Below are 25,421 nucleotides of genomic sequence, written 5' to 3'. Positions count from 1 at the left end.
GAGAGTAGGCGTTTCATTCGAGTGTAACAAACAGAGGAGACGGAGCCGCACGCTGCAGAGATCACCACACACACACATTTACACACACGCGTTTTTATAAACACTTTTACAACCATAAACGTGATTTTTTTTTTTTTCCCATAAAGAAAAATAATTATTGTAAGAGTGCACCGCAAAAACGTGATCTCCCTGCAGCCCGGGGACTTTAGGAGTCTGCAAGGAAGTCATCATGTGAGAGGAAAAAAATAGCTAAACGGACAAAAGGGCTGCATCACAAGGGAAAAAAACAAAACTAGGCTGAAGGTGAGTTGCATGATTATTATTAGGTTTTTATCCATGCCTCCTGTGCGTTACATGTTGTTCATCTGTCGTAAATGGAAACGGAGAGACAAACTTGTGTTTTTGAGTGGGCTGTTTCACAGTACTTGGAGGCTTTGTTTCACGCTATACAGGCAAATATCACAGAAAGGGAAAAAAGCTAGACCGCATGCCTGCCAGGGTTTACTTCAGCTGAAAACACACTCCCGTTTTAACGTAGTTACCACATCCTGTTGTGCAGCAGTGACAATAGTTTGAGTGTGTTTGCTAGTAGTGGGATGCACTGCGATCCCGGGGGGAGGAGGAGGGGTCAGGCATGGCTTGTTTTCGCTTAAAGAAAAGAAGTTGTCACTCGGCCTTGACCGATCATAACAACGACGGAGACCCCCGGTGTAGATTCCCGCCTCCTTTCCTTCCCATGAATGGAGGAGTTGAGAATGAAAGTGTTTTTTATTTATTTATTTATTTTTTATCGCAGTAGTTTAATAAATGTCGCAACGTTTAATATTCTTAACATGATTTGATTTTAAAATCATGATTATGTATCTATTATTATCAGAATTACAGACGAGGGTTTAATCTAGAGAGCAGGCGCTGCATATATCAGCTCATCTCTGTTTCAAAGAGCAATCGGCTAAAAAACACGGCTGGTTGGGAAATGTGCTTACTGCAGTGGGTTGTAAAAATGGGAAGCAAGCTGTCTTTGTTCTGCACATCTCTGATGTAAACCACAGCCATTGCATTACACACTCTGATTAATCCCCATAAAAGCAGCAGCATATTTGCTGTGTAAGGGACGGCGAGCCTTATTTGGTTCAGCAACCAATGCAAACGTCTCGACTACCATTTAAAGGAACGAGGGAGCGTTTTCAGCGCGCGCACGCTGGAATGCTGGATCTCCGGTCTTCCCTCAATGATGATGAACAAACTCCATGAACTGCACTTTATGATGCAGGTGTTTCGCATTATCACGTTAAGTTCCGCCTTGAATAATATGACTAATTTAACGGACACCGGCAGAGGTGGATGTAATAAGCGCGAGCGCGCATTCGGGAATGTGATGTGATAATTACTCTTCTCTGCTGTTGTAGAAAAATATATGTCAAATAGATTTTATTTCTTTTATTTTTGTATTTTATGTGAATTGGTTGTAAAGTTATGAATGACTTGGCGGTTTTATTCGCAGGTTTAAATCACTAATTCCCATACATGTAAACAAAAAGCCACTCAATAATAATAATAATAGGCATGAACCGGAAGGATGATTTTGTGGTGGGACTCCTGGACAATAATAATGTAGGCTATATGTGAATATAAATATATAGACCTATATATTTTTCTTTTGGACATGATTCAGTTCATTTAATTAATTAATTCCCGGTTATTCAGTAAGTGAGTTGACAAGCGTCTGAATGAATCAATGTAATGAAGGCATTTGAAATGAGGTGATGCAGCAGTTTGAGCGGCGCGTGCATTCCTTTGTCTGCGGCGCTATTGAATCGTCCAGGATATTTTTCATTTGCCCACAGACTGAATTGGTCAACCGCCAACGTATCGTTAAGTAATTGTACATAGTTTTGAATGTTAAATTAATTTCACATTGTCCTAATAGCCTATTCATGGCATTGCTTCTTTTTACACTTCTCCCTTTTATAAAACTGTTTACACTTGCGCCCTCCCCCTTCTATTATAAGCCTTTAAGACAGACTGTAGCAAACCAACAAAACCCCACCGTATTGTCTTATTTAAAATAAAAAAAAATCAATATGATTTTAGCTTTGTAAATCGATTTGTATGTATAGAAACACGTGCATAATCTCGTGTTGTAGATATGACGCCATTGTCTCCCTGAAGGAGATCACACAGATAGGCTATGTACATTTGCCATCAGCAGATGCCTTAGAGAGATAGGCTAGTTTTATTTATTTATTTATTTATTCAAATAATGAGCATTCTGTCATCATTTACTCATATTATTCCAACTTTCTTCCTTCCTTGGAACACAAAAGGAGATGTTGGGCAGAATGACAGCCTCAGTCACTGTTCACTAACATTGCATCTTTTTGCATCATACACTGAAAGTGAATGGTGACTAAAGCTGTCATTCTGCCTAACTCCTTTTGTGTTCCACTTAAAGTAGTCCTATGGGTTTTGAGTACAAGTAAATTATGCAAACTGAATATAATCTTAATAATTGTTACACATTTTTGTGTTGTGCTATAGGTCTGGTTTAAGGTAATTTACCCGAACTGTATAATAATAATAATAATCAGTTTATTAGATTTGTCCCCTAAACAAAAGTAATTGTGCTCTCTTTTAAAGTAGGGGTTTTCAGTTTTTTAGATTCCACAGACCCCCTAAATATGATCTTCCTTGTGTCATTTTTAAAGGCAGCTATTGTATATATTTTCATACATAAAGACCCCATTTATACTGTGTATAAAAATGTGTGAAAATAAGTGGAAAATAATATGTGGGAAATATTAAGGTTCTTTTACACAAAAGAAAAAGAACCTTTTTTTTTTTTTTTGTCTACTAAAAAACGTATTTATTTATTTATTAAATCAATTTAATATTATTTTAATATCTTTTTATTTTGATGTATTTTAATCAATTTTAAATTGTTTATTTTCTCTCTGTATTATTATTTTTTGCATTTTTTTACAGTTTTTTTTCTCCATGGACCGCAAGTACTCCCTTTCAGCCCCCTCGGAGTCTCCGAAAGTTTGAAAACCCCTGTTTTAAAGTACTATACATAAAACTCCTCCTATGCCAAGCTATCTTGTTCAATTTGATCAGATATACATTTTCTTATAGGGAAAGGAAGGCCACTGTCAGCACTCATAATAAAATCATGTTCTCCGGGAGGATGAGTCTGCAGCGCACTGCGCAGTTAATAGCTTTATTAAGATCCCCCTCCATTTCTGATATAAATCCACCCTCAGTTTGTTTTCTCTGCAAGTCATTCTCTCATGATTTGCTAATTTTGCTTTGCTCACAACTCATTAGATATTTAGAATTAGAATGAATTATTCATCAAATGCAAATTCCCTAAATTAATGATTTGTAATGTATTCTAGTGATTTTTATTCTTTCTTTAAAGAACATGACTGAATATACTCCATTCAAGATCAGTTTAACAGCAAGGTTTTTTTTCTCTCTTTTTTTTCTTTTTTTCTCAGGCGTTCTCATGCTGATGATTCATAAACTGACAGGTTTTAACAATCATTCTTCTAAAGAGCCTATCCCATTTTGGTTGAGTTTACGGATGGCATTGAGTAACTGGAGTAGGAAAATAAACGGATATTTTACGTCGACCTCATTAATGCCTAATGATTGTTATTGGATTAAGTGTATTTTAAACACTCATGCATCATAGTACTTGAACAGCAGTGTTCTGGTACATTTGAGTTTTTACAAGTTTTAGCATTTCTTCTCTCCAGCCTGTTTGAATAAGCCCACCAGTAAAGCTCTTCGCAGAGAATAAGAGCCTTGGGTATGAAAACATGTTCCCATAGCCGTCCCACGTCAGCACTAAGGCATGTTTGACCGAGTTCCAGCCTTTGAGAAGGAGAAAAATAAAAAAAAAGAGAGCGAGAGAGCAAGCTGAGCCATTTAAGTTCAGACGAGACTTTTTTTCTGTTTTCGGATGGCATTTTGGGTGGCAGTAAGTGATTGGCATCATCAGTCACTGTGCAGTGAGCGTGTCTATAATGGCACACAATCCCATAGACAGTAGAAGGAATCTCTCAGTGTTCGCCCTCATCAGTGTTTGTGCCAAGGCAAATCTCACTGGCTGTTACCACAGGCCAAATCCTGACTGGACCATTTTGCTCTAGGATTTTTGGGATTGCCGTGCCTGTGCGCTGTTACCTCATTCAGATTGTAAATCATTTTGTCTGTGCACTTTGGCATCCACTTGCCCATCTTGTCATCCAATGCTCTTACATGCAAATTAACTTCTAAATGAAAAGATTGACAGGCTGCTCCACATCTGGCCTGAATTGAGCTCCAGTTAAAAACAACAAGCGCGAATGAGCAGGAAGTTTATGGGTGGAATAGTGGAAGCGTTCGACTCAATGGAAGCCCATAAAATCCACACCAGGAATTCCGTAACAGTCAACAGTCTCTCCGGCCCACAGCAGCGGGCAGAAAGAGAATCCCACTCGGAGCGCTGAATTAACACAATTACCGCCACGTTTGGATTATTGCTTTTTAAACTCCTTCTTTGCGGGAGTTCTGTTTTTATGCTGAATCGAGGGATTTATGCGTGTAGTTATTAATGGATGATGTGTGTCTGTAGGATTTTCTGTAGCACAGCTGCTGTTTTGATACTGTCAGCCCGTCTCACACATAGTAAACCTCTCCCATTCTGCTCTCTATCTCATTGATTATCAGTTAGATGGAGATTGTCAATGTACCTTTCAAAACTTTAGGGTTTTAGTACGATGTTTTGGTCACACTTAAGTTTATGGGCCAATTCTCACTATTAACTAATTATTAACTACGACTTTTGCCTCAATAAACTCCTAATTACTGCTTTTTAATAGTTAGTAAGGTAGATGTTTAGTTTAGGTATTGGGTAGGATTAAGGGATGTAGAATATGGCATTTATATGTGCTTTATAAGTACTAATAAACATGCTGCAATATACATGCTAATAAGCAACTAGTTCATATTGGACCCTAAACTAAACTGTTACTGTTTTTTTTTTATCATTCAAAACAACAAATTTATACTTTACCTTAGCGAGTATTAAAACGATCAAAAGTGAAAGTAAAGATATTTACAAAAGATTTCTGTTTCAAATAAATGCTGTTCTTTCTATTCATCAAAAAATCCTGAAATAAATGTATCACAGTTTTAACAAAAATATTAAGCAGCACAACTGTTTTTAACATTGCTAATAATAAGAAATGTGTCTTGAGCAGCAAATCATCATATTAGAATGATTTCTGAAGGATCATGTGACACTGAAGACTGGAGTAATGGTGCTGAAAATTCAGCCTGTCTTCACAGGAATAAATTACAAAATATTTGAAAATCAAAAAATTATTTTAAATTGTAATATTTCACAATATTACTGTATTTTTCTGTATTTTTGATTAAATAAATGCAGCCTTGGTGAGCATAAGTAGCAAAGTATTAAAAAATCTTACTGATCCCAAACTTATATAAATGGTAGTGCAAGTTGTTCTAAGACTTAATAACATTTGTCAGTTTAGCTTAAATTTAGATCCAAGTCATTATGAACTCTGTGTAGGAGTGTAGAAGCGGTTTTACTGCCATTCTAATTTTGTCTAAGAAATATTAAAACTAGCCGTACCTGTCTGAGTAACAGCGAGGGCAGTTTCATGTGTTTTTTTGTTGTTGTTTTTTAGATCAAGCTGATAAGTGCCATAGTTTACTCAGCTGTCACTCATATTTAGGAGAACATCATCTGCAGTCATTTGTTAGTTGTGCTGTTTCTTTGGCAGGTATTGAAACCGCAAAGTTCTTCAGCATTGTGAAACTATTCAGTTTCAATTTACGACAAGTTTGGTTTCACCATTTGAGCACGTTGCCCTGCAAGTTTTAGATTCTTTATGTAAAGTACATGTTTAATAATATTTCTAATCAAAATTTGTACTCCATCCTGGCCAGAATTTTTGAGCCAAGAAGGTTTAAATGAATCTTCCATATAATTTTCATCTTTAAAAAATGAATTAGCACTATTATTCTAGGTAAAGAAAAGTCTAAAACGCTGTGGCAGTTATCATGCATTCACATGTCCAATTGAGTCACAACTTCCTTCAGCAGATTATTTGCTTTAAACTGAATGTCTGTTCATCTACCCATCCGTTATGTCTCTTCAAACCGGTTTAATTTTTTTTCCCATGGACATGGTGATCACTGACTTGGTAAAAAATAAATAAAAAAAGATTTGTTTATCAAAAAATCCTGAATAATATGTATCAATAAAATGCACGTTTCCTTAAAAATATTAAGTACCAAACAAGCATATTATAGTGATTTCTGAAGGATCATGTGACACTGAAGACTGGGGTAATGTAGCTGAAAATTTAGCTGTGCCATTACGGGAATAAATTATATTTTAAAATAAGTTATATCAGGTTGTAATTATATTTCACAATATTACTGTTTTTACTGTGTTTTCGGTGAGCATAAGAGACTTATTTCCATATAAATATGTATTTTAGGTTGTGATTTGAACCCGTTTTGTACTTAAACTTGCACCCTATCCCGCATTTATTTAAAGAAGTACTGATTTTGTATTGCACAAAACAACCTATATAAGTATAAAGCTAAGTGCATCTCTTGGAGATTTCTGTGGATGATTTGTCCTGTGTGTGTGTGTGTGTGTGTTCTGTGGTTAAATTTAGATCTGTCATTCCTGTCAGAATATCCATGCCTGCAGCTGCTGTGTCACATGTGCACTGCAATTGGAGAACTACAGACCACTATATCACTCTGTTTTCCATCTTTCAGACTTTCACTGCACTTTGCAGACTCATTCATGTAGCTGTTCTTTACTCTGCAGTCTGCAACTCATTCATTCTCACATTTCCCCATGTGCCAGACATCTCTCTCCTCTCCTTATCTCCTCTGCATTCCTCTTAGAGTGGGAGTTTAACCAATAGAAACTATAGATCCAAGTAAGGCTGACTCAGTTCTTTCTGTCTTATCTCAATGTACAGTGCAGCTTACGCCGTGCTGACTTACTAACAATAGATAGAGCGGTCCAACAGGTGGCTCACTAGCATTAGAGCAGTTAGGTCCAACTGGTAGCCTTCAGAGATTCCAGATCATTGGACGCATGTATGATCAGTAATAAAGACAGCAACCAGGCATATATGGCACAAGTCGACATCTATCGCATCATGACTTAACAGGAGGTGAAGAGGGAACATTACCCGCCAGTTTTTGCACAGCACCCGAGTACTAAAATAAATGTGGTGAAAGGGAGTTGAGGGTGTGTTTTTTTAAGCTTGATGTATCTCAGATGTGCTTTTTACAACTGTTTGTGGAAATAAGCAGCGCGACTGTTACAATGACACATACGTATTAACAATTAAACAAATCTTTTCACACAATCATTTGTAATGACTGACAAATTCTGTTTAATATTATATATTATTTTAGCACAGATATGTATAATATTATGAATTTATATTTACATTTAATTGTAAATATTAAATGTATGTTTACATTTATATTTAAACGCAGATTTTATATTTATATATGAATGTACACCAAGGCTGCATTTATTTTATTATTATTTAAAAAAAACAGTAATATTGGGAAATATTATTACAATTGAACACAACTGTTTTCTATTTGAATATATTTTAATTTGCTCAAGAAACATTTATTATTATCAATGGTAAAAACAGTTGTGTAACCATGGTATTGTTTTTGATAAATAAATTGAAAGTTCAAAAGAACTGCATTTTTACTCTATATATATATATTAGTAATGTAAGTTTTTAATCTCTCTTTGGATAAATTTAATACATCCTTGTGGAATAATAGTATTATTTAGTTTAATTTAATTAATAATAAATAGCATTAATTAAAATTTTAAATCTTACTGAATCCAATTTTTTTTAACGATAGTGTATTTGTATTATGTATTTAAAAGTATGTTTTTTGCATAATATTTAACATTGCAGAGTATTCCAAATGAACGCCAAGTTAACTTCTCCAGATATCCTCTGTCCAGTATATGGAGGGATGAGTGTCCAGTATATGGAGGGATGAGTGTACAGTAGTGTGCACCATGGGAATTGGAAAGCAGCATACATGTAGTGTCACTGGATCTCTGTCTGCAACTCTCCCTCTCTTTCTCACTCTCTTAACTGTCCCAGCATTATTTTTGCGCTGCTGTCTGCAGAATTCTCCAGGACACCTTATCAATGCTTGGCTGCTCTGAAGCCTTAAGCGCTACTCTCTCCAGAAATGACAAACCGGCAATCAGTGACCCGAGTGAAGCAGGCAGGAGTGTCTTTACCGCCATGCAAACAGCCGGTCCAAGTGCTGCAGTGAATGTGGGCCAGGCATAGCCTCAGGCAATTACATACATGCACAGTATATGTATACATCCATACATACATGACACGCTGTCACTAACACACCCACACAAATTAAAATGGTTTCACACCACAATAGGACTAAGGAAACCTGTGAGGGAGGGCAGGGGTGTCACTGGCCTGTGTCGGGACGGATGAGTCATATGCATTGTGCTGTGTCAATATTGATGCTCAGTCTAAATATAACCTAAACCTACACACTTTACCACAAAACTTCCTAAAGCACATGCATACACACTCACACTAGTGCCGCCCAGCCTGGAAAATGTGTTTTGTTGTTACTTTTTTTTTTTCTCTCTCTCTCTCTTTCCCCCATCTGTCAGGATGACGGTATCAAATGCTTTCCTGCGTATTTTAGCATATATGAAAAATAGAGCATTCCAGGGGTAATGTGAAATGCACATGCCAGATTTACACACCCGAACCGTGTAGGTTTATGTGAATGATTAAAAGTTTAAGAGAAATGTCCGTCTGGGTACCTGTGCCAGCAGAAGTCAGATTTACAGGAGTGTAGATGTTTTTTTCTCCGCTTCCCTGCGTCATTGGATGCTCTGTCGAGGCTTATCCCAGGTGAACATACCACAGCTATGCTGTCAAAACCTCGTCAGAGAAATGCTTTTGTTAGATTGAAAAAACAAAAGAGACGGTTCCTTCACCTTGGCAACTTAATTTTCGAATTCCTTGGATTTTCAGCCAACCCTAACTTGCAGAAAAATGTTTTTTGACCTCTTTCTCCCCCTCGTTCCCTCTTACTTTTTCTCCATTACTTCGTATTGGATTGCTGTATGGGACAGCAGTAATTTCAAACAATGTCGGCTAAGAGCCTGAATGAACTGTGTCTCAGGCATGCTAGATACTGAACTTCCTGCCAAGGTCATTTTCTTTCCCCCTCTGCCATTTTTTTATTTATTTTTTTTTTCCTGGATGGGAAAAAGTGACTTGAGTCCACAAGAGTGGAAGGTATTTAAACAATCAGCGGATTCCTGGTAAGTGGGTGAGATCATTGTTTTAGAGAGAAACAGCAAGTAAAAGGAGAATCAGAGCTGGAGCGAGTGAGTGAGCGAGGGAGGGAGGGCAGTAGGGGTGACCCCTGTGTGGCGAGCTGTTTTCCGTTTGCCAGAGCGACTCAGCAGGCGGACTGCACTCAGAGGGAACGTCGGCTCTGGCAAAGGTCAGAATTCCTCCCAGACGGATTTATTTGTATTGCTTTGCACTTCAGAACGAAGAACAAAACATTCCCATTGTGTGTGTGGAGGTTGTTTTACACAGCGGTCTATTGGAAACATCTGCAAATGATGAACGCTTGTATGAATAATCATGAATAAATAATAATCTTTCAGCATGGTCAGTGCAAACAAGTCAGTGATGTTTAACACTCTAGAGGAGTGATGGATGTATTAACCTCAAGGTGTAAAGCTTTCCTCGCTGTGTTTGGTAACTTAGAGGTTTTAACACAATTTCTAATTTCATGTTTGTGTGTGTGTGCGTGCGTGTGTGTGTGTGTGTGCGTGCGTGCGTGCGTGCGTGTGTGTGTGTGTGTGTGTGTGTGTGTGTGTGTGTGTGTGTGTGTGTGTGTGTGTGTGTGTGTGTGTGTGTGTGTGTGTGTGTGTGTGTGTGAAAAAAAGAAAGAAAAATTAAAATATTAAAAATGAAAGTTTGTTGGATTTATTACTTTACACTAACTGCTTTGAAGGTTTAAAAAGGGTGATCTTGGGGGTGACCAGCTTTTTTTAAAATTATTTTTATTATTATTTTTTCAGACTGATACTTTTAGATAATGAACCTAACTGAAGGGATGTTTACTAGCTGGCAAAGTTCAAACATATAACAGCCAGTTACTTTTTTAAACAAATACTTTATCATAAATTTGTTAACAATTAACTCGGCATCATTCGTTGATTAATCTGTTGGTGGATTCAATGTTGATGTTTTTTGTCAATTAAAATAATATTTAGAATAATAACGTGGCATAAATGTTTATTAGTAATATTTTTTTGTATAATATAACTATTAACTGTATTTTTACTATCTTTATTATTCATTTATAAAAATTATAATTATAAAGTAGATAAAAAAATCATTAATATTAAAGGATTTAAACTTTTAATTATTATTATTAAGTGTTTTAATATTTCATAATAATTAATTTAGATCTATTTTTGTTAACACTTTACAATAAGGTCTTATTAACATGAGTTAATGCATTAACTAATATGAACTAACAATGAGCAATACATTTGTTACTGTATTTATTAATGTTTGTTAATAAAAAAAAAAGTTTTGCTCATGTTAGTTCACAGTGCATTAACTAATGTTAACAAATACAACTTTTAATTTGAATAATGTATTATTTAGTAACTGTTGAAATAAACTAACTAAGATTAATAAGTGCTGTAGAAGTATTGTTCATTCTTAGTTCATGTTAACTAAACTTGTTAACTAATGAAACCTTATTGTAAAGTGTTACCATTTATTTATTTATTTATTTATTTTTTCAGCTAGACAACTTGCGGACCACGCTTACTGTCCTCCGTTTTAGAATTTCATTATTTTTGTCACCATTATGATTTCAGAATGCATCGTTGACTGACTGTTAACTTAACCTTCAAAAACAACAGTTTATGGTCTGAGGCGTTTTACGTTTTCTGTAGTAAATTGATGATTTGTGGGGCACTGAGGTGTGAATGAATAAAAACAAGCATGATATGTGGTTTTACTCTTTGTGCAGCTGGAGGTGTGTAAATGTGCGTGCATCCTGTGAGACTCGCACAGGTGGTGAGGGGGAGGGGTAAGAGGTGGGAGTGGAGCAGCAGGGGTGGCGTGACCACTTCCTGTCTCAAATGTACAGTAAATCGGTCGTGTCTTTACCAAATCAACACCGTGCACCGGTGGTGGCTTTACGCTGCCTGGCAGAATCCTCTCATTGGTTGAGCTCTTGCAGTGCGGCTTGCAGAACGAAACAGCTTTTCTTTGTTCTGTCTTTATTCGTGTAGAGATGTTTTCGCGGTGTCTTAAGGGAGAACGATAACAACAGTGCATCATTTACGACAGGAGCGCACATACCGTACACACAAAACACAACTTTTTGCCGAATGTTGCAGTGGTAAACAACAGCGTAAGGAAAAGCCTGAGGTGAAAGGAAATGATGTTTCACCCCGCTATGCAGAATGGAAAAGATTAGACGTGGTATTTGAGTTCGCCCCGTCATATAGCCTAGTTGAGTTTGATGTATAGAATGCTGCTGTGACTTGCCTGAGGTGGGAAGCTTGACGTGAGTTTGCGCAGGACAGAGTTACAGGTTCTTAACCCGAGAATGCAATGGTCACGACCACAGACCTCAAAAGCTTTGAATGTTCTATACATACACGCATGTAATAGTGCTGTTAAGAATGCATTGATCCATAAATGGATCTCTCTCTGCATGCACGCCGGTCAGAGTCGAGCTCTATTTATCAGGTAGCTTCAGGTACGGACAGATTTATGTGACTGCAGCTCTGTGCTCCAGTCAATAGTTGCGACCTTAACTTACAGTCAACAGGTTGAAGTGGCAGGGGTCAATGAGTCCGAGACCTGGCCATTCCAATGATGAGTGTCTTAAAAGAAAACATGCAGCAGCCTCATATAGTCAAAGACTCACTGGTTAATAGTGTTTTAGATTGCTTTGAGTGTTATTATGTGCTATATTTTACTTTGCGGACATTATTTATACATAGCCATATGCTAAGAAAAGTTTTTAATATGGAATAAATAAAAAAAATCTGTGCATCTATATATAATAATAATAATAATAATAATATTTAACAAAAAAAAATATATATATATATAATAAAATAATAATAAGTATTAAATGTTATTTTATATAATGTTATTAAATAAGTATTAAATAACATTTAATAAAATATTCATATAATAATAATACGTATTAAATGTTATTTTATGTGTGTGTGTATATATATATATATATATATATATATATATATATATATATGTATATATGTGTGTGTATATGTATTTATGTGTGTGTGTGTGTGTGTGTGTGTGTTAATTGGTTGGATTTTTTTCAAATGGCTATTAAAGTTTTTGTTATTTAGATCATTTGATAATTTTAAAGAACAAACAAAAAAGCAACATTAATAACTGTAAAAAAGATTAATTCTGAGAAACATTCTGAAACTAACTAATGTTTATGGCGTATCTTAAATTAAGTTTTTTAATCTTTAATTTTTAATCTTCCTCTATTTGTTTGTTATTAATCCATTTATTTTTAATCTTCCTATATTTGTTGTAGACTTTAATCTTCCTCTATTTGTTTGTTATTAATCCATTTATTTTTAATCTTCCTATATTTGTTGTAGACTTTTTAAAAACAAAACATACTTATTTTCTGTGTTATTTTTCTCAGTAATTTCTGTATTTCGTTCTGTTTTGGTATGCAGGTGTGTAAGTTGCCATGGTGTTCTAATTCAGAAATATTTGTGCAGTTCGATGCCTTGTAGAGGAACGTTTATATGCAGATGTACGGAAGCCGAAGATAACTAGTCCTGTTTGTCTTCTCATATAGACATAGACAGGGAATATCTTGTAGAACAGGACTCCACCTTTGCCAAAAGGCAAATGCTTACAGCAATTACTAAGTAAACAACAACAAAAAAGTGGAAAAAGTGAAAGCCAAAAATGTGGGGTGATGTAACATTTCAGCCTGTCTGACACATGGTTTTCAACATTTAAAAATGTTTCCATGAAGCTTGTTCCAAAAGGGAAAAAAAAGTATTATGACATGTATTTCTTTCTTTGTATGTTTTCAATGATTTTCTATTCAATAAATTCATTTTATATAATTTTTTCTAAATCATATAATGTTTATTTAATTTTTTTTACATTACAACATTATCTTTAGATAATTTTCTTATCTTTAACCATTACATTATTTTACCATTGAATATATTTTTCACCAACTGTGAAAGCTGAAACTTTTTACAGAAAATTGTATACATTTTGCTTTTCAATTTTACAGTTAAAAGTTTTAAACTTCAGTAGAACCTTTAGTAATACCTAAATTAAACCTAAAGAAAGACAGAAAAGAAAGTCAAATGCAAATCTAATATATTTAATGGTCAAATTAATTATTAAAATTATGCATTTTTCACAATTTAATTTCATAGATGGTGATGTGCAGGTAACCACTTTAATATTTATATTTCTTAAATTCTTTAAAAAATGTCAGCTGGCAGAGAATGCTATAAGTAGTTTGACATACATTAGTAAGTTAACAGGTTTCCAACACAGAATCAAATGACTTCCAAATTAAGTTTCAAATGTTTCTGAGACTACAAATGACGTAGATCACTTTTCAAACATGACACGATCACTTTGTAAACTATATTTCACAGCCGATTCTGCCAGAAGTTCATGACGTCATTTTTTTAGAACAAGCGTGATCTAGAGCAAGCACCTAAACCTGTCTGTTTTGCCTGATAAGACGTAAAGCCTCATTCGTTGTTGTGTTTATCTGAGAAAGATATCATGTATGATAATAAGAAATGCACTGTTCATTACAGGAAAGGAAGTATGGCTGGGGTTTACAGTTGATGAAGTCCGAGGGGCGTGTGTTAGCGTGACAAGAGGTGGAGCTTACTCCACACACAGAGAGACGTTCCTCTCTTAGGAGGCCCGTGCTGTCGAACCCGAAAAACCCAGCCGAGAAGTGTTGCTGGCGCTGCACCACAACATGCGCCTCAATCCCACAGTCACACCGGAGCATCTCAGCGCATGCTAACACTCGGAGCTGTCACTGTCACCTCCTGTCAGAGCTGTCAAACAATGGAACAGACCACTGTGAGTGATCAAATTTGAGTTTTTGCTTTTACACCTCATGCATATGCATAAAAAATGGGCGGCTGTTCTATTGCTATGTTTTGTTGGACGTGATTTGAAAGTCAGAAAGACTTGAGACATTATCAGATTTTGTATAGACCCAACAGCCTCAAAAGATCAATGAAGTGGATCACGTTCACAGTAGAGTATCAGGTCAGTCGTGGGGCGGGTAAATGTTTGACGTGTCCTCAAACGTCCCTACAGATATCCAGTGGTCCCCTTGTAGAGCTGAATGAAACAACCTACCATCTTGCAAAATATCTCCATTAAAAATTGCATATCAAGCGTTTAGTTTCAGTTAGGAAGTCTGCCATTTTGAGGAGAAGGCACTTTGAGGGCGAAACTGCACCAATAAACAAAAGATTTTTTTCAAAGTTTTGCTTTTCTACACTAGTTTGTGTACGTCAATTTCTAAAAGTGCCTTACAAAGGAAATAAAGCTTCCTTTTCAGTTTCCTCTCCAGGTGCTGCAAATATCAACCGTATAAATAAATATCGAGCCACAAAGTGACTGTAATATTAACTTGATGTAGTAAAACAACTTTCGTTGTTGGTGAATTTCTGCAAAAAAGGTTCAATCTAATTATGAATGCATTGTAGTACCTTGTTGGATCCATTTTTTTCTTTCTTTCTTTCCCTGAAAGTTCAGTCATACATTCCAGTCGAACTATTAATACGGTGGAGCGGCTTGTTATGCTGTGAGAGGGAAAAATTTGATCATTTTGAAACGTGACTCTAAAATCCTAGAGTTAACGGTCTCACATACACCTAATGTGTATGTAAAGTCAAGCTTCATGTCCCATCTTCATTAGTGAACTATTAAAAAGGACAAAGGAAAACTTGTCTCAGGGTCATTATACTCACTCACAGATTTACGTAGGTGATGCTTCTGGTTATTCAGCGTTTTCTGTTGTTGTGTAGAAGAAAGTTCTTAAGTGTGAGATCAGATTTCTGGGTGCGATGCAGGTCAGAAGAGCACAAAACAATGATTTTTGTTTTAGGAGCAGAGCGTATGCAGATCTCTAAAGGCTTTTAATGTTAGCCATGCCACACCTGACTGTTGTAACGACAGGGAAATTCAAATGTCTGAGACCAGCATAGTGAAAATGCTTCTCCATTTTTCTAATTTAATACAAAATTCGGCATAACAATTTGATTCAAAAGTTTCAGAATTTCAGACTTTTGCTTTAATGACAGGAGCTGCATGAACTTTACAAGTTTGTGTCAAACCTGATGATAATCATGTTCTCCAGCATGATTTGAGATTACTCAAAGAGCATCTCGAACGTCAGTGGAAGCAAGAACATCCGATTGTCTGTGCAAAGAATCTCATAATCAGTCACAAATTGACTTCTTATAGTGTACTAGAAATAGTCCACAATTCAAAATATTTCCTATTCATTTTATGACATAGCATTTCTTTGTCACGATGAAACAGAGTTAACAACATATTGTTTCTTCTGTATTGCGACATACTGTATATCTGAGTGTAATGGGTGCTTGAAAAAGAAAAAAATTAGGGGTGGGGACTAGGTTCTACCCATCGGTTCTTGTTGGATTTTGATATGTGGCCATTGCTTGCAAGCCTGCAGGGACAAATTCTGGCATTTGTCACCAGAGAGAAGTCCAGTTATTACATTTTGATTGAAAAATTACAAGGTAAAAAAAATAAATATATTTTTTAAAAACACATATGCATTGGGGCTGGGCGATATGGCAAAAAATTTAAATATTTAAAAAAAAAATGTCAGAACGATTGAGCCGAGCGGTTTCGTTTTTATTTTATTTTTTTATTTTTAATGTTTAACTAGTCAACTTAAAAATGTAACTACAATATGATTCAAGTACCATCTTCTTTATTAACCATCTGGTTAAAAAAGTTATATTCCAAGTGCACCACACCTGAAGTTATCAACATGGTGTAAATTTATATTTACTTTTATTTAAAATAATAACAGTAAATACATTTTAAATAAATGTAGAAATAGTTGGGTATTTCAAACAGCCTATAACATAAAAAACCAACAAGTCGGCTTTAAAGCACATTGATTGATTTTGTACATCTGAAGTTATCTCATGTGATCTACTGTTTTGGCATTTTCATAAATTGGTAATTTGCAAATAACCGACACAGCAAGTTCACTGTATATCCTATATATACACGTCAATCTTCTGTATCTATCCTCAGTTCTTTCCTCAGAGTGTGTGCAAACTGTGAGGCAGCGATCTGTCCCGTTCCCAGTGTGCTTTTCTGCGTGTGCAGCATGGGGTGAAGCCAGTGAAAGAGGACATTGTTCGTGTCGTAGTGAGGCATGTTGCATGCACTTATAACTCTAACTGAGTGGGTGAAGTTTCCCCCATCATGCACCAGAAATGCCTTTGAATGACTGGATTGTGTGGAAGGGAAAAGCAGCAGGCGTTTAACTCTTTTGTTTTAATTTTTCGCTCTCTTATCTCTGTCGTAAACTCAGAGACATTGTCACTCAGCTTTCTTAAAAGGATAATTCAACTGAAAAAACAAAGTTATCATCATTTACGTCATTCCAGACTTGTATACAATCTTTCTTCTGTGGAACACAACATTCTGAAGACTATTTATAATGTCCTTCCATGTAATAGAAGTCAATGGGGTCCAAAACAACATGAACCCCGTTGATGGTCAAAACATTTGTATTGACATGAGCGCAAGTAAATGACTGAATTTTCAATTTTGGGTGAACTATCTCTTTAAGTGATGTAACTGGGGAACATAACTTATGTTACGACTTTATGCGTTTCACATTAAACCAGCCAACGAAATGGATGGAGGAAAAAGAACATAAAGGAAAGAGTGATTTGAGTATGTTGTAATGTCATGGATTAAGATGCCCAGCACAGCTGCATCAGGGCCGAACCGTACAGTGGTGTGTTTCTCATTCTCTCCCATGTCCTAGAGCAATGACTTGTTAAAACGTGTGACTCAGAACGGCTTGTTTGTGAGCAGACCACCTCCAGAGTTTGATTCACAGGCCTCGGCTATTGATTCAAGTCTTCCGCTTGTGCCTAACAAAGAAGACAAATGGCTTTCACGTCTCTCCCTCTTTCTCATGCATTCGTTTCTCTCAAAGAGCATTGATTGATGAAACCACACAAGTGAAGTGTCCTGATGCCACGGGGGGCTCCCGGCTCGCAGTGATGTAATGTTTTTGAGGTCTGGTAAACGAGTGGATCAACGCAAATATGAAAACAAAGTTTTCAAGATTTCTCTAAACGCGTGCTCGTTTGTTTTCGGCGAGTCGCAGAGGAGCGTTTGCTCTCCGTGAGTTTTGGCACTTACGTCATGGAACTTGGCGACGTTTATGTCCATTCAGCGAGGGGAAACGTTATGTGGGAAATCAGTCGGTAAGGGTTTCCAAGGATTAAATGACAGAAAATTGCCTATTGATTTTAAAAAAGGAGTGCAAGTGAACATTTCGTCATATCCTAAAGAGTGAATCATTCAGTTGGACCCTTGGGGTTAGTTGATGTTTTGTGTGCTTTTTAATATGACCGATAGACCTTTGGAAATGACTGACGGCATTCAGTACGTAAATGACCATTTTGTGTTGGCTTGCATGGCTTCTTTTCAGCTATTTCCTTTGGTTCTTTTATAAATCACAAATGTGACACCGGCCGCTGAGTTCATCTTACTGCCCCGTGAGAAACTACGGGCTATGACACCATCTCCTGTTCTGGGTGTGTGTTTGGTTCGAGGAGTCTCCTCTGTGTCAAAGAGCTGCATGTTGAGGCTTCCTCCGATGCTCCGGGCGGAAAGGAGAGCACGGAGCGAAAGGTCATAGAGAACGAAAGAGGTTATTTTTAACCCTGCTGTATCATGTATCACCTCCTACCATGAGATTGGGTGAGGGAAGATATTTCAGGATGCTCTTGGGTATTAGGCCAGGTGAAACCAGGTGCTGTTCTTTTCTCATGTTTTCATCCAATTATGCTTTCTGAAGGAGAAAAATCTATATCAATGGTCAGTAGTGGTTGACCAATATGGATTTTTTTATGGCCAATGGTACTGATTTATTGGAGAGCAGAGTGGCTGTTGGCCGAGATAAGACATATAAAATATCACACTGTCCAGTAAATAAATAGCCTATAACAGTTGCTGCAACATTTGTATTTTCTATATTAAATATAATTAATCAATATAACTATTTTTTTTATTAAATTGATAAAAAAAAATTAAGCTTTAAAATAAACAGATTTATGCTTTAGCAACTTGATTCTGTAATCCTGTTATAGTACTACTTATTGCAAATAAAGAAATGGTTAAAAACATGAATAAAAAGAAGTAAACACTGTAATCAACTGTGCTTTCGGTAATCTGGTAAGTTTGTGTGCATTAGGAATCATATTTTGTCAAATAAAGACCAGTTTATTCTAAATATAAAAATAATAATATAGCGATTTAAAGATGACACTTGATCATCAATCAAAGATGATTGCTCTCTGGTGCAATCGTTGTTAGCGCTGTCAAAGTAAAAGTCCTGTTGCTGTCCAAATAATCTGAAACGATGCCAATCATTTAAAATACAAAATATAGGACAATATATCAGCCATGGCAATATACTGTGTAATTCACATTACACAGTAGTCAGTAGCACTTAATGGGTTTGTTGAATATATGCTAGAAATGTTTTGCAGCAGTGGATGGAGTGTTTACCACAGCTGCAGTCACAGATGGCACAGTACAGTAGCTTTGCAGTGCTCAGACGCTGTTCAAACATATGGTAAATAGCTGGGGAATGCTTTTCTCATGCCTGCAAGGGTATGAGCAAATGCATTTTGGGATGACATTCATTAGATAAATAGATAAATTAAATATTAGATAAATCTCTGACCTGACAAAGGTGACACTGAATCCTTCTCACTTCTCTTTTATTTTATTTCCTTCACACGTGTCTCTTTTGTTCCAGTTGGTTTCTGGGAATGGCCTATTTTTTTTGTATCAAGTCATTTTTCCCATGATGCAGCTGCTGCCTTACCCCATTCATTTGGGGTGTCGGGATAGGGGCAACCGGGGTTAGTTTTTGAAAATTGATTTCTCTACAGAATGAATAAAAATCTTGACTTTATAATGCACTTGAAAAGGAATACAGTTCGTGTTTGGAGGCAGTAAGATTTTTTACATAAATAGATTACTTAATCTAAAATTACACAAATCTAAAATTACATGAAATGTAATGTCCTTGTGTTAATTTCCCAAACTCCAAACTTTAGAATGGCAGTGTGTATGCATGTGTCTATATGTTTGTGTGTGTGTGTGTACTTGTACAACTATCTTTGTGAGGACCAGTTTGAGTTTTAGACCTTTGGAGTGAGGACAAAGAGAGTAAAGTGAGGACATTTTGCCCGGTCCTCACTTTCTGAGACCCCTTTAAAGGCCTGTTTGAGGGTCAAGACATGGTTTTAGGGATAAGGTTATAATTAGGTTAAGGGTAGGTTTAGGGTCAGGGTTCGGGTTAGGCACTTTGTTGTAATGGGTAAGGTTAGGGTAAGCGGCTAGAGATTGCATTGTGTCAATGAATGTCCTCATAAAGATAGATGTACAAGAATATGTGTGTGTGTGTGTGTGTGTGTGTGTGTGTGTGTGTGTGTGTGTGTGTGTGTGTGTGTGTGTGTGTTTATATATATATATATTTTTTTTAGAATTTTTTTTTTTTAATTCATTTAGCTGACGCCTTTATCCAAAGCGACTTACAATTGCTATATATGTCAGAGGTCGCATGCCTCTGGAGCAACTAGGGGTTAAGTGTCTTGCTCAGGGACACATTGGTGTCTCACAGTGGATTCGAACCCGGGTCTCTCACACCAAAGGCATGTGTCTTATCCATTGCGCCACCACCACCCCTAAACGCCTAAATATATGTATATATTATTTTATTGTTAGTGAGTTGTAGCCCTTGTGACTACAACTAGCTCCCCTACTGTATAATATGCAGCAGTTTGTCCAGCATAAACCTTATGTTTGTACATGTAGCTGAAAGGGGGTGGCATTAATGAAAGCAGAGGAATCCCCAGTCTTCGTGCAGCTCTTGGGTGTTTTGTGTCCCTTTTGTCTCTCTCTATCTCTCCCTGGTGATTTCTCAGTGTCTGGACTTTGGGAAATAGGGGGACGTTTGTTTCTGGAATGCACTTCTCTTAGCCACGCTTGGCATCAGAACATCTTTGTTCGAAAGCGAGGGAGGAAGGTCTAGGAGTTGCCGCAGAGGGTTATTGGGGAGTGTTTTTTTTGTTATTTTTGGATGAGGTAGGGGGTAAAGCTGCAGCTAAGTTCATTCATTCATTCATTCATCCGCCCGCCCGACGTGGGCCTCTACCTTCTTTTATTTTTAGCCAAATCCATCAGGCTTGACAAGCGGGAAATTTGAGCCAGCGCGGGGCAATGCTCCAGAGCCCCCCACTCCACACCGTCATTCTTCTCTCGATCCCCACACTCTCTCTTCCTCTCCCCCCTGGGAAAAACAGAGCAGAGTTGAGGCTGGATTCAGACCGCCAGAGATGTTGAGTCATGTGAGTCTGTGTACACACTACACATAGACGCCACTGCTTTATGAGGGTGACACGCTGCAAAATGTAGTTTTCTCAATCAGCATTTTTTATTATTTTCAAGAAAAAATCTATTTTAAAAGTTTAAAATTATACATTTATTTGAACAAAAAAATTTTTTTCCAGGGAATATTTATTTTTACTTTATATTTTTTAATCCCTTTTTATTTATTTTATTTAGTAATATTTATATCTGTTTGTTTGTTATTATAAATCTAACAATTGTTCTTAAAAACAAACATAAATTGGGTAAAAAAATTATAAAATAAAATAATGATTTTAAGCATAAATCTAACAATTGATCTTAAAAATTAAATGCCAACTGGTGGAAAATAGAATAAAATAAAAGTTTTAAGCATAAATCTAAGATGCGTACTTAAAAATGAAAAATATGTTTTTAAATATGTTTGCTAAAAAAAAAAAAAGGATTAAGAAAGTGATTCTTTTGCAGTCCAGATATAGTCAAGGGTTGGGCTGTGATCAGGGTAGAGACAGAGAAAGAGTGACACAGAGAGAGAGAGGTGGTACGTTCCCCTCTGGTTCTTTTATAAGGTAATGTCTTGTGACTCTGGAAGAGGAGATATTTTAACACACAGCAGGCAGACGGAGAGCAGGGGAGGGAACCGAGGTGCCTGCCAGGTTCATCTCTTCCTATCTCCCTTTCTCTTGCCTTGCCCTGACTGCCTGCCCAGTCCCGCGTTCACAGCAGACTGGAACATAGCAGTAAAGTAAAGCCAGAACGAGCTGAAAAGCGCACACACACACTAAGAGGCAAGTGTCAGCCTTGAGTTTGACCTATTAACCTGCATGTTACTGTCTGACCGCTTCTCTTCAGGCTGTAATGTGTTTGCGTGCACTCCAGAGACTCCAGTCCCGCTCTAAAGCATGGTTTGAGTTCAGTGTCCACTACGCTTAGTTATGGTTTGTATTATGCAAGGGCCACACTGTATTATGTTTCTCTTTAAATATATGGTGGAAAGGAGGAGATGAGTGTGTGTTTGCACACGTGTCTGGGTATGTGTGTTTTTTTTTTTGTTTTTTTTTCTGGTTATTTACTTATTTCTATTTTCAAATTTTTAATACAATTCTTATAAGTACATTTTACATGTATTCATTTAGTAGGTGATTTTCATCTAAACCAAGTTACAAGTTAAGAATGCAGCGTCAGGCTAATTAATTATTGATGAGTCAGTTAACAATTGACTACTGGTGAGCTGGCATGATTATGCAAAACTATGTAATGACTGAAATGCATTTGAAAAGCTTGTGGAAGATTTTATAATGTTTTTTTTATTCTTCCCCAAAAAGCAAATTTTGGTTTTCTGAGTTATGCATTTCTCAGAACAGTATAAATTTAGTATGTCGGACATGGACATGTACATATATATGTGCAACATCTGTGGCCCCACTCCATCCCTCAAGTGTTGTCAGTGTTATTTTCATTCAGCACCTCTCAAATCTAATTTGAGTATTATGGTGTCAGGATCAGTCCTGCCTGTCAGCCTGAGGTAGGGTTCAGACCATGGTTAAGTACAAGCTTCAGCAGGCGCTGACACGGCCCTGATGTACCCTCACTTATCTATCTGTTTCTACATCCTCTACACTACATCTCATCCAGTGTGACATCACCACACAGGCCGCTACCACATCAGAATGTGTGTGTACGTGCTGTCTGACACCAGCAGGTTTGTGGGTTTTCTGGATGGTCGGCTAGTCGATTAGTGAAGTTGACTATGGTATATCAAAATTTTTTTCATTGTGGTATTTTTAATAGTGTATTAAATAATGAGTGTGATGACTGTGTGTTGTGCTTGAGCTGTTAAACAGTTTGCAAAGTAAAAAAGGTTTTGCAGATAATTTTTTGAGGATTCGACCATGCACACTGCGCAATGTGACGTCGGAGTGACGTCTTTTCTATGTCATTTTTGGACGTCCAATTTCGGTCCTCTGAAGGGGTTGTTTTGTAACGCCAGGCGACGTATTTTTTCGACGTCTACCGCACGTCCAATGTTGACGTCCATGGGACCTCCTTGTAAGGGTTATTTATAGTCCAAATGTGGTCGTTTGTGGACGTTTTTTCAACATCAAGTTTAGACAAATTTTATACATCGTTTTTATACAACTTCTATACCTGTAGTCCCATGTTTCAAAAGGGTGGAGGACATGATTTCTGTACCATGTATTTACATTTATGCATTTTGCAGACGCTTTTATCCAAAGTGACTTACATTGCATTACACATTTACATTCCTATCAGTTCTTGCTTTCCCTGGGAAGCGAACCCATGATCTTGGCGTTGCAAGCGCCAACGCTCTGCTGTTTGAGCTACAGCATTACACCTTTGTATGCGTCTCCAGTTATCACCTTCTGCTGAGACAATCAAATGGAGTTTTTGAAAAATTATCTTAAACAATTATAAATAATCTGTATTCATATGTATTAATCATGTTGATAACAACAATGTTGATATTTGTAAATAAAAAAATATTACATATTAATCATGTACATTTCCTGCACCTGTCATAGACGTCCAAATGACGTCCAAAAAAATTACCCAGTTCGAAGGTAAAATGTTGAACGTCAATATGACGTCCAAGTTGGGTCATGGTTGGATGTCCAAATAGTGGACCTAGTTTGGACGTCGAATAGATGTCCAGAATTGGTCATGGACCGACGGACCCAGTAAAGACATGATCTGCACGTCTATCAGACGTCCAATGTTTAGTGGGTGAGCTTTGCCATTTTAAGATGGTGTGTCAACTCAAGCTAACATTTATATAGAAGTTATAAAAATGTGTTGAGGCTCCGACTACCAGTTCTTCAACACAAGAACTCATATTTTAACACCAAAGTCAGCCTTTATTTATTTATGTGTTTCACATGTATTCATTTAGCAGACACTTTTTGAGTTAGAAAGGAGGAATGCTGCAAATCCAAACTCTAGTTGATTTTTATTTTTATATATAAAAACTGAGATAAAGAATAAATGTAAAAATATGTATTAAATAACTATTACATTTTTTTCAACAAATGCTTTCTTATTACCAAATTTCCAGTTTCTCATAATTTTATTTTTTTATTTAATTGTATTATTTATTTTATATTTTATTTTATAATTTTTCAAGCTCACTGGCATTCTGCCTCTATTTCACACCTATTGATCAGATCTCTTGCTGTTATTGGGATTACGTTAGTGTTTGATTGAGTGAGTCTTCTGAAGCATGTTGTTAGCGGCCAACTCTCCAATCACTTATCCCACAATTGCTGTATTTGTCATTCAAGTCCAAAAGAAACCGAAAGCCTAGTAGGGAATTTTGTAATGCAAGTGTCAAGGAGAAAAGAAATCCGTCAGCTCTAACCTGCTTTCAAATGTGGGTTGCCGAAAGACAAATATCCACATTAAAATGACCTCCTGTGCTATATTTCAAAGGGAAAACCCCTCTGGTGTTAACACAGTCAAAACACCGTAAATTTTCTCTCTTGAGCTTAATGGCAGCCATTTTATGTCAATATACTCACCCCTGGGAGATAAAGACATTTAATATGCACTTGTTGTATAATGTCTCAGCTGAAGTGACGATGCTAAAGATCTCCTGAGGCATATTAAGTCCCACTGTGTGCTGGAAACTGAAAGTTGACTGAATTCCAATGGGAAACTATGAACGCCTCTGAGGCCTGACCGACGCGTGAGGGAATGCAGGCTTAATAGCACATGAAATGTAAAGGAATGACTACACACCATCATTAATGTGATTTGGAAAGAGAAGTATAAAAATCATTGTTCATTTTTCAATTCTTTCTAAATTATTTAAGAATACATTTTCCACTGTCATGAAACAAGGGTTTATAAAAGCATGAATGTTGAAAGTTTGAATGGCTTCCTTTTCACGCTCTGAAGTCACGTTCGCCATGGTTACCGCTATAATGGGTAACTGGAAGCTGAGCGTGTTTGGCAGATTGCAAAGCCTCGCTTTTGTCTCTTCACGCAGTTTGCTTAGCTTCCTCCTAAAGTAACACGGAGTAATTCATGGTACTGATCTTAATTGTGAATTTTTATTAGGCATCATAGGTTGATAATAGTATTCACATTTCTTATAGCACCCATTGAAAAGTGTGCACTGTCGCAATCAAATTCCCATCAAATGAAAGAGCCGATGACTCAAGTCAGACATATTGACTGAGAGCTGAGCTGAGCTGAATACTAAGGCTTTCAGTCAAGGACTGGCTGCCCTTCACAGAGCCATCTGATGAATGTGGATTTGTCAATAATCTAAGATGGCCGACTTCACTCTTTGCGGAGCTAACCTAAGCTAAATCTGCTCAAATCAATGACTCTTGAAAATGCATTAAGATTAAATCCTGTAATCGTGTGACAGGACACGTCAGGAAAATTAGAGATTATGTTGAGTGAGTTAGGTTGAATGGGGCAAAAACATACAAAGCACTATTAAAAAGGTGTATGCGAGGTGAATAAATAATCCCTGCTCCATTTGTGTTACACAGCATTTTTTATTTTTTATTTGACAATAGCTGCAACAGCCAGAGGAGCAGTGTTGCAGAAACA

The 25,421-nt window shown here is 36.7% G+C and overlaps 1 protein-coding gene and 1 long non-coding RNA gene across 3 annotated transcripts in view; both read left to right on the top strand.

Moving 5' to 3' along the window:
• Positions 1-25,421, top strand: part of bach2b (BTB and CNC homology 1, basic leucine zipper transcription factor 2b) — a 97,687-nt gene continuing 72,266 nt past the window's right edge. Inside the window, exons 1-2 of one of the 2 annotated variants that reach the window (XM_082146638.1) lie at positions 1-303; positions 13,967-14,243. In XM_082146638.1, coding sequence (XP_082002764.1) covers positions 14,178-14,243 — 66 coding nt within the window. In that variant the 5' untranslated portion in view covers positions 1-303; positions 13,967-14,177. The remainder of the gene's footprint in view (positions 304-13,966; positions 14,244-25,421) is intronic. The other variant, XM_082146640.1, reaches the window with a different exon arrangement.
• On the top strand, positions 16,070-23,872 carry LOC309481641. The gene is made up of 2 exons (XR_014200072.1): positions 16,070-19,884; positions 20,199-23,872. It is a non-coding gene; the product is annotated as an uncharacterized lncRNA (long non-coding RNA).

This window comes from Leuciscus leuciscus, assembly GCF_965113295.1.
Source record: "Leuciscus leuciscus genome assembly, chromosome: 19".
Taxonomy (NCBI): domain Eukaryota; kingdom Metazoa; phylum Chordata; class Actinopteri; order Cypriniformes; family Leuciscidae; genus Leuciscus; species Leuciscus leuciscus.
The sequence above is the reverse complement of the archived record's forward strand: the minus strand, read 5'-3'. Positions and strand labels throughout refer to the sequence as shown.